Here is a 15,516-nt window from a genome sequence, read left to right as displayed (position 1 = left end):
GGAGTTCGGTCGCCCGCGTGCAGCTGCCTCAGTGCTCAGGCCTCACGTTGCACCTTGCCCTACACGGGACTCCCTACGTGCTTTGGGGGGGGGTTCCCTCCAGTCCATCCACCAGAAATTCATCTGCACTAAACCCCTGTTCTCTCTTGAATCCAATGCTTGGGCTGGGAGGAATGACGAGGATCTCGGGGTTTGAGTTCTCCAAAAAATCCAGGAAACTGAGCTGACAGGAAGGAGACAATTCACTGAAATGGATCCCAGGATCATCAGCCCAGAGCTGGAACAGACCTAAAGGTCACCTAATGTAGCCTTCACATTTTTCAAATGGGGAAACTGAGGCTCAGAGACATTAAGTGGTTTACACAAGGTGGTGTTGGGCAGAGCCTAAAATCTGGACTCGGGGCTTGTGATGTCACGTTCAACATGCTTCTCACTGCACCCACACGGGTGTACCATTAGGAGGAGACAGAACTGGTTCTAGAACCCGGGGATCCTGACTTCCTGTTCTCATTCAGGCTGCAACATTCTTGAGGATGGGGGATAAGGATCATATGGAAGAATGAAAGAAAGAAAAAAAGAGGGAGGGAAGGAAGAAAAGAAAGAAGGGAGAAAGGAAGGGGAAGAAAGAAAAAGGTGAGAAAAGGAAGAGAGGGAGAAAAAAGGAAAAGAAAGTGGGAAAGAAATTAGAATGAAAGAAGGAAGGTAAATGGAAAGGAAGGAAGGAAGGAAGAAGGAAGGAAGGAAGGAAGGAAGGAAGGAAGGAAGGAAGGAAGGAAGGAAGGAAGGAAGGAAGGAAGGAAGGAAAGGAGGGAGGGAGGAAGGAAGGAAACAATCACTTAAGCATCTACATACATATGTGCCATATACTGGTACATGCTTAACAAATATCCCATTTAACAATTTATAAAATTATCTAATTTGATCATTGGGAAGACGCTTTCTTTGCAGCCTTTGAGTCCCTATGAGAACAAATGAGTTGCTTTTAGTAGCTGTTGTGCAGAAAACCCAAAGTGATCGTGCGTTTCTCTCTCCTCCCACCTGTCAGCTCCCTCTCCGAAACTCTCCCCAGTTCTGGGGAATGTCTAAAAGACCTCGGGCCCCCGCTGCCCCCCCCCAGGGCCCAGGACTCTAATCAGAGGCTTCTTTCCAGAGGAGCCCCTGGGAAATGCAGTGCCTCCCCTTCTTCCCTGGAGCCTCTTTCTCTTCTTCAGCAGGGAGTGCTGCTTGGGAGAGTTCTCTGCTCACATCCTGCCTCTGACATCTCCTGCTTGTGTGACTCGGGGCCAGCCTTTTACCTCCTCGTGCCTCAGTTTCCTCATCTGTAGAGTGAGATTCGATCTCTCCGGTGCCCTTCCAGTCCTCTGGACATGTTTGTCCTCAGCTGTAGAATCAAGGGTGGGACAGGTGACCTCTAAGGGATTCCCATCCCTAAAAAAGACGCTGCTCTGTCCTGGCCCCCTCCCATCCCCATTCATGCTTGAGGCAGAGGGGAAAGGTGAATCTTTGGAAGGGGTCACTTGGCTCACGCAGAAGAAGGGGATCTCTTTGTGGCCATGAATTACAATCATCCCGCGGCCTTCGCTGGTCCTGGTGCTGGATGGCAGCTTTGTGATGCTCTTTGGTTGCGTACTTTCCAGAAATTAGAAGACACGGTCCTGAGCCCAGAGGCCAAGAGCGAAGACAGAACCCTGACCATCCAGGGTGAGGGGGGCCGGCCCGCGCCCACCCCCGTCCCTGCCCGGATTCGGCAGATTGTGGCTGGCAGCCTGGTGGAGGACCCCCTCCAAGGTAAAAGTCCGAGATCTCCTGGACCTAGACACACCAGCTCCATTGCTCCACCCTGACCGGTCCCCACCCTGGCCATTTATCTCCCATCCAAACCTTTGCTTGGGCAGCCCCCCATTCCCAGAATGCTTTCCTCCCTCCAAGCTGGTGTTTCACTGACCCCAGTGCTGCTACCTACTTATGGCCTCTCCACATCCCCCTAGAGGGTGCACCACTCCCCTGAAAAACCACTTTGCACTTTGTCTACTTTTGCATCGACTTTGAACTGTTTCCCATAGCAAAAAATGGAAGCACCTTGAGGACAGGGACTGGTTCATTGTCTCCTCATCCCCTTTCTCTAGCATGATGCCTGTCCCATGTGGGTGCTTAATAAATGCTTGTTGGACAGATGGAGAGTCAACAAAAAGGATTTATTAAGCCCCTACTATGTGCCACATAAATGGATGATAGAATCTCAATGATCTGAAGTAGCCAACCAGATTTTTAAAAAAGCAAACAGGGAAACAGAGTCTGCTCTACAGAGCGACAGATTCTCCTGGGATGCCCATGGTGCTGCCAATCTTCAAGGGGGTCTCATTTATTATGTTTGCGCACCACATCTTGTGCACTGTCTTGCCATTAAAACTTGCTAACTTTATTACGGAAGGAAGGAAGGAAGGAAGAGAGAGAGAGAGAGAGAGAGAGAGAGAAAGAGAGAGAGAGAGAGAGAGAGAGAGAGAGAGAGAGAGAGAGAGAAAAGGAAAGGAGAGAAGTCAAGTCTCGTCTCAGTGACCAATTTGGCATCAATCGGTTTATTTTCATGTCTCTGCAGTCTTGGGAGAGGCTTCTCAGGAATCCTTAATCCCAGGCTGGGTCACGGTGGCGTTTCCCCCACCCCATTAGTCACTTATGTTTGACTCATCCTCCTCCAGGGTCTCCAGACACATTTTCACCACTTCACCACCCCACCCTGACCCTGACGAAAACAAAAGATAAAGGCCTCTTGACCAGGAACTTCACTGCCTGGAAGCTCAGGGTCTTTAGAAGTTTGCTTATAATCCAATCCATGAGCCCGAATTCAAAGGTAGAACGTCTGCCTGCCGAAGACCACTGCAGGAAAAGCCCACCATCCTCTTCCGGCCTTTGTCCAATAATACATCCATCTTTTCTCTGCCATTAGGTCTCTGGGAAGCGCCTTCTAGAGTCAGCACGCAGGAGGAAAACCAGCTCTTGCAGGATGAGCTCTCAAGGCTCGAGGACCTCTTGGCCCAGACCCGGGCGGAAAGGGATGAATTTGCCAGCAAACACCACGCAGTCAGTGAGAGGGTAAGAGAACACTCCAACCAAAATCCACTGTCATTCACAGGAAAAGATGTTGGGGAAGGTGAACCCTCCGTCTAAGCACATGGTTTCTTTGGATTCCTAGACATACACGACTTCGGTCCGAAAGAGACCTCAGAGATCATTTAGTTCAACATCCTCATTATTATTGATGAGGAAACTGAGGCACAAGAAGGAACGTGGGCTAATTAACATATCTCAACTCAGTTCTCTAAATCACCTCTATGTCTTTGTAGCTTTTTGGAATACACTTTGTTTTTTGAAATCCATTTATTTGCTCTGTCTTTATGTCACAATAATTGAGTATTGTGGGAATGGGAAAAGTCTACCTCTCCTCGCTCTGGCTTGAGCCTGCCCTTATTAATCAAAATATGCCAGCCAGAGATAGAATCTCAATGTTGATAAAACTTGTCGCAGTCATCTCTGCCATAAGTATGGAGAGATATTTCATTGTTATTTCTCTGGGACTCAAAATGAGTTTTTAATCATTGGTTCATCTTTAAAAAAAAAAAAAAAAAAGACTCTTGTTGACATATTCCATCACCATAGTATCCATGTATCCTTCCATTCCCTCCCCAAGAACTGCACCATATGATAAAAGGTATTTTTAGAGAGGGAAAAACAAGATAATTCCAAATCATTGGAAAAGTTTGAAACCCTGGACAATGTACAACCCCTGAAGATCCCCCACTTCCACCAAGAGATGGTTTTGGGGAGTTGTCCTCTCGTATTTTTCCTCTCTAATCCTGTTTGATCTTTATAATTTCACTCATGATTTTTTGGTGTATGTCATTCCTTCCATTGTTTTTTTAATCTTAATCACTGATTGGGTATTGCTTCAGTCAAACTGAGACCTTAATTAAAAGGCCTTAGCTTGAAAAGTCAAGGTTTCCCACTGAGTCCAAGACCATTACCAGTGGTCCTGATCTATGTCTGGTCACTGTATTCAGATGGCTTTGGAGGGGAAAGTGAGCCTAGAGACTCTGTACAACTTTCACTCCTTTAAATCCAATTCATTAGCATTTCATAGCTTTACCTCCCCAGTGTTAGGCTCCTCTTCTAGAACAAAAAACAATGACAACAGTAACATTTTAATCACCATGTATATTGTTTTCTTGGTCTGTTGACTTTATATACTTTATATCTGCTGACTTCTCTATGTTCACCACATGCACCATTTTTACGTTACAGTTATATTTCATTACACTTGTACCACAATTTCTTTAACCATTATGGGCATCGACTTTGATTCCAATTCTTATCACACACACACACACACACACACACACACACACACAGACACACACACACACACTAGTTTGGAGCATGTGGAGACTTTTTTTCCAATGTCTTTTTTGGGGTATAAGTCCAGTAATGGAATTTTTGATTCAAAGAAAATGGAACATTTTCGTCACCTTGTTTGCATAATTATAAATTGCTATCCAAAAGAGTTGTACATTTCACAACTTCATTAACAATATATTAATGTACCTATCTTTCCACAACTCCATGATTTGGAGGGATCATTTTTTCCTATTGGCAAAGTGTGAGGTGAAATCTCAGAGTTGTTCTGATTTATGTGTCTCTTTTTAACGATTTGGTATTTTTTTTCACATGGCTGTGAATATTTTTCTGTTCTTTTGAGAACTGTTTATTCATATCCTATGACCTATTCATATCCTTTGATCCTTTATTTATAGAAGAAATAACTATTAGTCATACACACATACATAAACATATGCATACTTACACATATGTATGTGTGCATATATATGTATATATTTGCTAAAGAAATTTGATACAAAAATATTTTCCTATTCAACTTTCTCCCTTCACATTAATGTTGCCTATGCAAAAGTTTTCTATTTTATCTTATGAAATTTCCTTCCTCTCCTATTTAGTCAAGCATACATCTCTAAAGTATTGCTATGAGAATATATAATCTATTTCTAATCATTTTTACAGTCTAATCTTTAACATTTTATCCCATTTTGGATATATTCTGTAATGGGTTGTAAGATGTTGATCTAAGCCTAATTTCTGATAGACTACTTTCTAGTTTTCCCAGGAGATTTTTTTTTATCAGAGAGGAAATTTTCCCCAGTTAATTTATGTTTTCAACTTTGTCAAACACTGGATTATTGAATTCTATTGTTTTTAATCTCCCTTGTCTAATCTATTCCATTGATCTCTCTATTCTTTGACTAATACCATATGGTTTTGATGACTTCTATTTTATAATCTAGTTTGAAGAATGGAAATGCTATCCCCCTTCTTCATTCTTTTCATCACTCCTTTTGACATTCTAGATTTTTTGTTTTTCTAAATAAATTTTGTTATTATTTTATCAAATTCTGTAAAGTATCCCCTTGGTAATTTGATTGATATAGCATTGAGTATAAATTTAGTATCATCATTTTTATTATATTGGCACAACACAGCCATGAGCACTGAATGTATCTCCTATTTAGGTCCCTTATTTAAGGAATGCTTTGTACTTGAGTTTATACTCAATTTTGTGTGTTTTGGGAGATTGGTCTCCAAAGATTTTGCTGAAGCTATTATCTCATCTTTACTGAGTTCCTGGGGTTTTCCAAATAAACTTTCAAATCATCAACAAACAGGGACTTTTTTTCTCCTCTTTATCTATCTTTACCCTTTAGTATCTTTAATTTCTTTCTCTTACCATATTGCTTTTGCTAGCATTACAAGAACTATATCAAATGATAGTGGGGAGAGGAAACATCCTTGTTTCACTCCAGTATTTTTTGGGAAAAGGTTCTAATGTATTCCCATTGTATATGGTGTTTGTTTTGGCCTTTAAATAAATATTATTTGAGATGTTTTTAAAGTCTCTCTCTCTATGCCTATACTTTGTAAGGTTTTTAGCATAAAAGTGTTGTATTTTGTCAAAGGCTTTTTCTGCACCTATTGACATGATCATGTGGTTTCAGATGTTTAGGTTTTTCATATGAATAATTATGTTGATTGTTTTCCTAATATTGAACTATCCTTCCATCTTCATCATAAACCCCACTTGATCATAATGAATAAGTTTTTGGAAAAATTGCTGTCATCTGATGAGATATTGTTTAAAATTGTTGACTCAGTGTTCATTGATAAAAGTGGCCTATAGTTTTCTTTCTGCATTTTATCTTTCTCTGATTTACATAGTAGGACTATATTTTTCTCAAAAAAGGATCTCGTTAGGTTCTTTCTCTATTTTTAAGAATAACTTGAAAATAACAAGGGTTTTTCCTCACTTGAGTAGTTTCTTTAAAGATTGATCTATTTCTTTTTCTGAAATCAGGTTATTTAAGATGTCTATCTGATCTGTTAGTTTGAATTTCATATTTTTGAAGGTATTCCTCTATTTCTTTTGCATTCTCTATTTTTATTCTGCTGATACATTCTGATTATTCATTTTTCTTTTACTTGTACTGTCATTTTTACTTTAATCATTTTCTCTTTTATTGATTTGAGGTTTTGCTTTCTTCTTTTTAATCAGATTAGCTAATAAGGGTTTATCAATTTTATTAGTCTTTCTTAAACATCGTTTTTTACCATTTTTATCTTTTAATGTTTTCTATTTCAAATTTATCTATTTCTTCATCTAACAATATCTCTTCTTTTGTGCTTATTTTGTTTATTTAGTTGTTTTTTATTTTTAAATGCACATTTAATCTTTTTTTCTACTTTGTTAATCTATGACTATAAAAATATTATTTTCAACATGCTAACTGTTTTAGTTGCATCTCAGAAATTTTGATATATTACTACATCATCATTATTTTCTTAACATAGTTATTATGTCTATGATTATTCTTTGACTTGTTCATTGTTTCACATGTTATTGTTAAGTCTCCATTTGGGTCTGTATTTTTTGTTTGTGGTCCCTGAACCAGTTTCTATTCTTATTGCATTATGATCTGTAAGGGATATATTTACTATTTCTGCCTTTTTGCATTTGTTTGCAAAATCTCCGTATCCCAGTACATGGTCAATTTTTGTGAAAGTTATATGTGGTATAGAAAAATATATGTTCTTTTGCTGTCCCATTTAAGAGAATTCTTTTAAATCTAATTTCTCCAGAAATTTCTTATGTTCCATATTTTTCCTTTATCTTTCTGTTAGACTTGTCCAAAATTGATAAAAGAAGTTTTCTGTCACTGTTATCCACCTACTTGTTGAGCCCCATAAAAAATAATAAACCTCGTCTCTCCATTCACTCAACCTGGAACACGTTTTCATCGCCCTTTGTCTGAACTATTATCTCCCTGATCCAAGTCTCTCTCTGTTCCAGTTCATCCTCCACTCACTACCAAGGTCATTTTTCTAAAACATAGCCATGTCAACTCCCTGCTCAATAAGTTCCAGTAATTCATTATTACTTCCATGATCAAATACAAGTCCTCCATTTGGCACTTAAAGTTCTTCATAACCTGACCCCTTTGTACTTTTATATCTTGTTACACTTTACATTTCATTACATTGCACTGCAGACAGTCAGATGATGTCCCAGGGCATACAGCACTTGCATGGTGAACAGAAATTTTCAGCTTCCTGAGTTTTAATCAGTATTCAGACACTTCCTAGTTATATGACTTTGACAAGTCACTTAACTCTGTGTGCCTCAGTTTCTTCATTTGTAAAATGAGCTGGGAAAATGGCAAACCACTGCATCTTTGCCAAGAAAACCCCAGATGAGGTCATGAAGAGTTGGACATGACTGAAACAGATCAAGGATAACACATTTTACTGCCCTCCATACTCTCTCTGATTCAGCTACACTGAGTACTTTTTAGGGGGTCTAATGGAATCTCCACTTCTACCACGCCTGAAACGTTCTGTCTTCTCTGCCTCCTCTTAGTGTCCCTGCCTTTCTTCGAGACTTTTCAAATGCCACCTTCAGTAGGAGGCACTTCCCGAAACCCTTCCCCTTTCAGATGATCATCTACCTCCTATGGACATTGGGAAGTGGGACATGATGATGAAATTTCAAAGGAGACTTAGACCTAGTCTGAGAGGACCATGACAAGGAGTTGTCACAAAAACCAAACTTTGAGCAGAGATTGTAGAAAACAAAGATCAACCCTTGCTTGCAAAGTTGTGGAGGCAGGAGGTGAAGGCCACTCATATCACACTCTGTCCTGGCTGGTCATCTCTTCTCCCGGTTGCTGGAAATGGAAAGCTTAAGGGAATTACCACCAGGAAAAACTGCTTTCCAGCTTGATCTTTGATAACTTGAGAATGCAAAACAAATTGCACCAGCAGGCTGATTTTCATGGGCTGCTTGCCATTTTCTGAAACTTGCTGGTACATGAGGAAGGTTCTTGGAAGGTCATGACTGGGACAAAGACTCTCATCCAGGGAAGTGAATATGGATGTGACCTACTGAGCCCTCTCCACAACCCAGCTGTCGGGAGCCATGAGCTTCTCTTATTCTCAGAAGTCTCTCAAGCATCCTTTGAGGAAAGCTCTGGTTTAGGAAACTGAGATACCATTTGTCCTCTCCAGTCTCCCTGCATCTCCTTCTCCTCTCCTCCATAATGTCCTTGGTTTTTTGATCCTCTCTGAAAGAATCCCAACCTCAGTCCCTGATACCGAGAGGATCTTTCTGGTCTTGGAGTAAAATATCACCCAGAGTGGGAGGATTTTGGGAACAGAGTCCTGTAGGAATAAAAAGCCACAAGAATCTCACAAACAGATTACTAAGCTTCATGAGTCAGAGATCTGGACTCAAGAAGAGATGCATGGACTATGGAAATAAGACTAGACCTGGCAACAGAGGAGCCACATAGATGGGTGGGAATTGGATCGGGAAATCAGTAAGAATGCTGGGATCCAATAGGTTTGGAGTACACAGGTTTGGAGGAGGTCAGCTGTTGTCTAGGGAGAACGGACCACTGGAAATGCATCTCAAATCTCTGATGCAACACAGCAGAGTGAACCAGAGACTGGACTTGGCTAGCCTCACATTCAGACCCTTTCATTTACCAGCTGTGTGACCACAGACAAATCACTTCCCAACCTCTGTGGACTCCAGGGACCTTCTCCATAAATGATATTTTCACTCTCTGCCTCCAAGGGCGGTTTCAAGGAAAGAGCTTTGTCGATCTCAAATCTTCTATATAATCGTAAGTGGTCATTGTTGCAACCAGAGTTTCTGCGTGCAAGACAATTTCTTTTTGTTCTTTGGAATAATTAGGCAGATAGAAACAAATATTGCCCAAGTGACTCCAGAACTGGAAGGGAAAGGGTCCCAAGGAGGAAGAGAATTTTCTGTTGGAGATGTGACCATTATTGTGCACGAGTTTAAATGGAATGGGTGCCAACTCCAAAGAGCTAAGATAACAATGACCAGTGAAATTCAACATTCATTTAATAAACCCCTACTGTGTGCAAGGCACGGCCCTAGCCCCGAGGATGCAAAGATGAAGTGCTACACAGCCTTGTTGGCAGAGTGGATACAGCAGGGAAAGAAGCTTTGCTGGAATGGGGAGAACATTGACTCTAGAGCCAGGGGACCTAGATCCAAAAGGAACTGATATGATAAACATTTATTAAGCACCTACCATGTGCGGTGACCATGCTAAACACTGGGGATACAAAATGAGGTAAAAGACAGTTCCAGTCTCAAGGAGTTCACATTCGGCTCCTTATTAACTCTGTATGCTTGGGCACCTCAATAGCATCTGGAGATCTTCCAGGGATATAAAGAGCGGGAAAAGGAAGACGCCTCCAAATTAAGTGAAGTAGAGGAGAGCTGAAGAATTTGTATTTAACCCTAGAGGGTCCAAAGGGGACCCACTGACACTCTGTGAGCAGTGGAGCAATTTAGACAGCACCCTTGCAACTTTCCAGCCTCTGGATACATTAGCCTCTCTCCTACACACTACTGTCTGATCCAAATATCACTCTTCACAAATGGGGTTCATTTCCCTTCTCTGTGTTTTTGCTCTAACTGTCCCTTATGCGGTAGAGATTCTCCACTTCGACCTCACAGAATCCCATAATTCAAGACACAAAACAAACAAATCACAGCTTTCTACAGGAAACTTCCTAACAATACTGTGTCCTCCCCCGCTCTTATTGTTCAGTTCTGTGTGGTTCTTTGTGACCCTTTGGGGTTTTCTTGGCAAAGATACTTGAGTGGTTTATCATTTCCATCTCCAGCTCATTTTCCAGATGAGGAAACTGAAGCAAACAGGTTTAAGAGACTTGCTCGAGGTCACATATCTAGGACGTATCTGAGGCCAGATTTGAACTCAGAAGGATGAGTTTTCCTGATTCCTACTACACCATCTAGCTTTGCCATGAAAACCACAAGTGTGGTCATGGAGAGCTGGACATCATCGAAAATTACTAAACAACACCACCTTCTCGAGTAAAAACAATTAATCTCAATCATAGACTTTGGTTTCAGCCAGTGGTGGATTGTAGACTAAGTCATAGACTTTGATTTCAATCGGTCATAGATTGTAGACTAAGTCACAGATTTTTATTTCATTCTTAAATTGTAGACTAAGTCATAGATTTTGATTTCAATCAGTCAGAGACTATGGACTAAGTCATAGATTTTGATTTCAATCAGTCATAGACTATGGACTAAATCATAGATTTTGATTTCAATCAGTCAGAGACTATGGACTAAGTCATAGATTTTGATTTCAGGCATAGATTGTAGACGAAATCATGGATTTTGGTTTCAATCAGTCAGAGACTGTACACTAAGTCATAGATTTTAATTTCAGTCATAGACTGTAGACTAAGTCTGAGGAGTCCTTGGGGCTGAAGTGATATTGCCTGGGAATCTGCTCTGCTCTACTCAGGAAACTTGAGGTCCCTAGGTGTTCAGGTTCGTTAGAACTGGGCCATTTAGGAAGTTAGGGCAAGTTTGGAATTCCAGCCAACCCTCTTGAAGAAGAGTCAGAATCAGTCTCCCTCTGACCACCGCCTGGAGGAGGAGGGATCAAAGGAGGGAATGACAGTAAAATAGCATGGAAAATTTAATAGACTCTGAGAGAGGGGAAGCCCCAGCCCCGGTCCCTCCCTTTGGCTAGAAAAAGGTCTTGTGAGCCTCAACTGGGTCAGAGCGTCTTGGACTTGCCATTGTCCCATCATGCTCTAGTAGCACCTCCAGAGCAGCTAAGTGCTGGGGCTATGCAGAAAGGTAAAAACGAGGTCCCTGCCCTCAAAGGGGAGAGAGCAAACTATGTGCCAACTACACAGACACAGGATGAATGGAGGGAGACTGGGAAAGGACTGGGATTTCAGCTGTTCCTCGAAGGAGTCCAGTCTCAAAGGAGCCAGACGGGGGCTTCATATAAGATGAAACTTCCTACCAATGAGAGTCACCCACAAATGCCATGAGTTGCTTGGGATGGGGTGGGCTCTCTCCTTAATCGTCTTGGATGACCCTTGGCCAAGAGCAATCTTCTTAATGTGTTCTAGATAACCGCTCCTTCTAGATCAAGAGAACAGGGCTTGCTATAGAACAAGTATTCAGGGTGCCCTTCAGCATGTACACTCAGCATGCTGAGAAAATCTCCCCCAGGAGGTGCTCCCCGCTGCTTCCTAAGCCAGCCATTCCTTCCTTCTCTTCCCCCAAGGGCCAACCAACAACCATTCTCACCATTGTCCAGCCAGGACGCGGTTCCGGCCTTCATGGCTATTGCCTCTTTCCTGTTTATCTCTGCGTGCTCTCTACAAGGAGCGATTGAGCTACAAAACAAAAAAATCTTTGGGTTTTGAGCTCACTGCCACACCGATTAATTCATAATTCAGTAATCCTTCCGATTAATTCCCTCACATCCTTTCCGTTCCCGTCCAGTTGCTGGTGTTTCTGAATCACGGTTGGCATACGAGCGGCCGGAAAATGCCTTTGGCCATCCCTTGGCCACCGGGCTGTGTCTGGGCTCTGGCGGCAAGTTCTCATGAGGGTGAAAACCAGAGAGGGCACAGGGAAGTGTGGAGAACGTGTTCGGGCTCACTAGAGAAAGGGCTCCTGCTGCCAAGGGCAACGTCCCAGCGAACATTCTGAACCTGGGGGTGGAGGGAAGGGAAATTGTGTTCTTCCCCGCTTCCAAGGGGACCAGCAGCTGGCCATGGTGAGGGGGAAATCCTGGATTCAGATCTTGCCTCAGATGTCCCTTATTATATGGGCAAGTCTCTTCAGTCTCTCGGAGACTGTTCCATCATCTAGAGGATGGGAATTATAACTGTAGGAAGATTGTAGATTTAGAAGAAGTCACCCTGAGATAGATCATGTAGCCCCAAGTTCTCATTTTGAAGATGTCCCGAGAACCAGTGGCCACAGAGGTGAAACTGTACTGAAGATCCATGGGTGGTGTCTCAAATTGGAGGGAGGTGACCTCAGGGGTTCTGACAGCCGTGCCCGCATCCCACACTCTCTCTCTGACCACTGCCTGGGGGAGGAAGGATCAAAGGAGAGAACGGAAGGAAATGCCATGGAAAATTTAATAGACTCTTTGGAGGGGTAGGAGAAACCATGTAAAAGAAACCCAGTTTCATATAAAACCTACTTTTCTTTATATAGCAAAATGTCCACATTTGCTGGGTTTTTATTTATAATTAAAATTGAAAAAAAAAACATATCAAGCACTTGGCAAATTGTAATCATGGGATCATAGCTGCGAGAGTCTCGGAGGCTGTCTGGTCCAGCCCTCGCGTGTGACAGATGAGGAAACAGAGGCCAGGAAGTTCAATGGTTAGGTTAGGACTCAACAGGTCCTAAGCAGGATTTGAACTCAGGGATCTTCTGATCCCAAATCCACACTTCTCTTCTTGGTCATTTTTTTTAAATTTCCACCTCCATTCAGTTTTACCAGGAATTAGAGGTCTCAGCCACTCAGGGGATACTCCCCCGAATCCCCCAGAATTATTGTACTTCCTGTTCTCATCCATGCTTTTGTCTTCATTCTTTTTGGAGGTGACTTCTTCTTTAACTCTCTGCTACTCAGTTTACTGTAGATTATTTTGTGATAGATAAATGTGTATAGAGAGAGAGTTATAGATGTGGAGATATACGTCTCTCATGTATAGAGAAATGTCTGTATACGACAATTACAGGTAGATCTCTCACACATACACTCACATGTATGTGTGTGTATACATATATATCAAATCGGTATACATCTGTACATATATATGTATATACACACACATATATATAATCTGTATACATCTGTACATATATATGCACACACATATATAATCTGTATACATCTGTACGTATATATGCACACACATATATAATCTGTATATATCTGTACATATATATAATCTGTATACATCTGTACGTATATATGCACACACATATATATAATCTGTATACATCTGTACATATATATATATATATAATCTGTATACATCTGTACGTATATATGCACACACATATATAATCTGTATATATCTGTACATATATATATAATCTGTATACATCTGTACGTATATATGCACACACATATATATAATCTGTATACATCTATATATATATAATATATATATATATATATATATATATACACACACATATATATATATATATATAATATATATATAATCTGTATACATCTGTACGTATATATGCACACACATATATAATCTGTATATATCTGTACATATATATAATCTGTATACATCTGTATGTATATATGCACACACATATATATAATCTGTATACATCTGTACGTATATATGCACACACATATATATAATCTGTATACATCTGTACATATATATAATCTGTATACATCTGTATGTATATATGCACACACATATATATAATCTGTATACATCTGTACATATATATATATATATAATCTGTGTACATCTGTACGTATATATGCACACACATATATAATCTGTATATATCTGTACATATATATATAATCTGTATACATCTGTACATATATATGCACACACATATATATAATCTGTATACATCTGTACATATATATGCACACACATATATATAATCTGTATACATCTGTACGTATATATGCACACACATATATAATCTGTATATATCTGTACATATATATAATCTGTATACATCTGTACGTATATATGCACACACATATATAATCTGTATATATCTGTACATATATATATAATCTGTATACATCTGTACGTATATATGCACACACATATATATAATCTGTATAGATCTGTACATATATATAATCTGTATACATCTGTACGTATATATATAATCTGTATACATCTGTACGTATATATGCACACATATATATAATCTGTATACATCTGTACATTATATATAATCTGTATACATCTGTACGTATATATGCACACATATATATAATCTGTATACATCTGTACATATATATATAATCTGTATACATCTGTACATATATATGCACACACACACATATATATATAATCTGTATACATCTGTACATATATAAAATCTGTATACATCTGTACGTATATATGCACACACATATACATAATCTGTATACATCTGTACATTATATATAATCTGTATACATCTGTACATATATATGCACACATATATATAATCTGTATATATCTATACATATATATAATCTGTATACATCTGTACGTATATATGCACACACATATATATAATCTGTATACATCTGTACGTATATATGCACACACATATATAATCTGTATATATCTGTACATATATATATAATCTGTATACATCTGTACATATATATGCACACACACACACATATATATAATCTGTATACATCTGTACATATATATAATCTGTATACATCTGTACGTATATATGCACACACATATATATAATCTGTATACATCTGTACATTATATATAATCTGTATACATCTGTACGTATATATGCACACATATATATAATCTGTATACATCTGTACATATATATATAATCTGTATACATCTGTACATATATATGCACACACACACACACATATATATATAATCTGTATACATCTGTACATATATATAATCTGTATACATCTGTACGTATATATGCACACACATATATATAATCTGTATACATCTGTACATTATATATAATCTATATACATCTGTACATATATATGCACACATATATATAATCTGTATATATCTGTACATATATATATATAATCTGTATACATCTGTATGTATATATGCACACACATATATATAATCTGTATACATCTGTACGTATATATGCACACACATATATATAATCTGTATACATCTGTACATATATATAATCTGTATACATCTGTACGTATATATGCACACACATATATAATCTGTATATATCTGTACATATATATATAATCTGTATACATCTGTACATATATATGCACACACATATATAATCTGTATACATCTGTACATTATATATAATCTGTATACATCTGT

General features: G+C 39.3%; 1 protein-coding gene across 1 annotated transcript in view; it reads left to right on the top strand.

Annotated features, from left to right (window-relative positions):
* The first annotated feature begins 1,553 nt into the window (after positions 1-1,553).
* The window catches only part of LOC127556967 (rootletin-like), a 30,787-nt gene continuing 16,824 nt past the window's right edge, over positions 1,554-15,516 (top strand). The window contains exons 1-2 of the mRNA XM_051990473.1: positions 1,554-1,788; positions 2,945-3,090. Of these exons, the coding sequence (XP_051846433.1) occupies positions 1,554-1,788; positions 2,945-3,090 (381 nt within the window). The remainder of the gene's footprint in view (positions 1,789-2,944; positions 3,091-15,516) is intronic.

Source organism: Antechinus flavipes, chromosome 3 (genome assembly GCF_016432865.1).
Source record: "Antechinus flavipes isolate AdamAnt ecotype Samford, QLD, Australia chromosome 3, AdamAnt_v2, whole genome shotgun sequence".
Lineage (NCBI taxonomy): Eukaryota > Metazoa > Chordata > Mammalia > Dasyuromorphia > Dasyuridae > Antechinus > Antechinus flavipes.
Note: the sequence above shows the minus strand (reverse complement) of the source record. Positions and strands in the feature narration are given on the sequence as shown.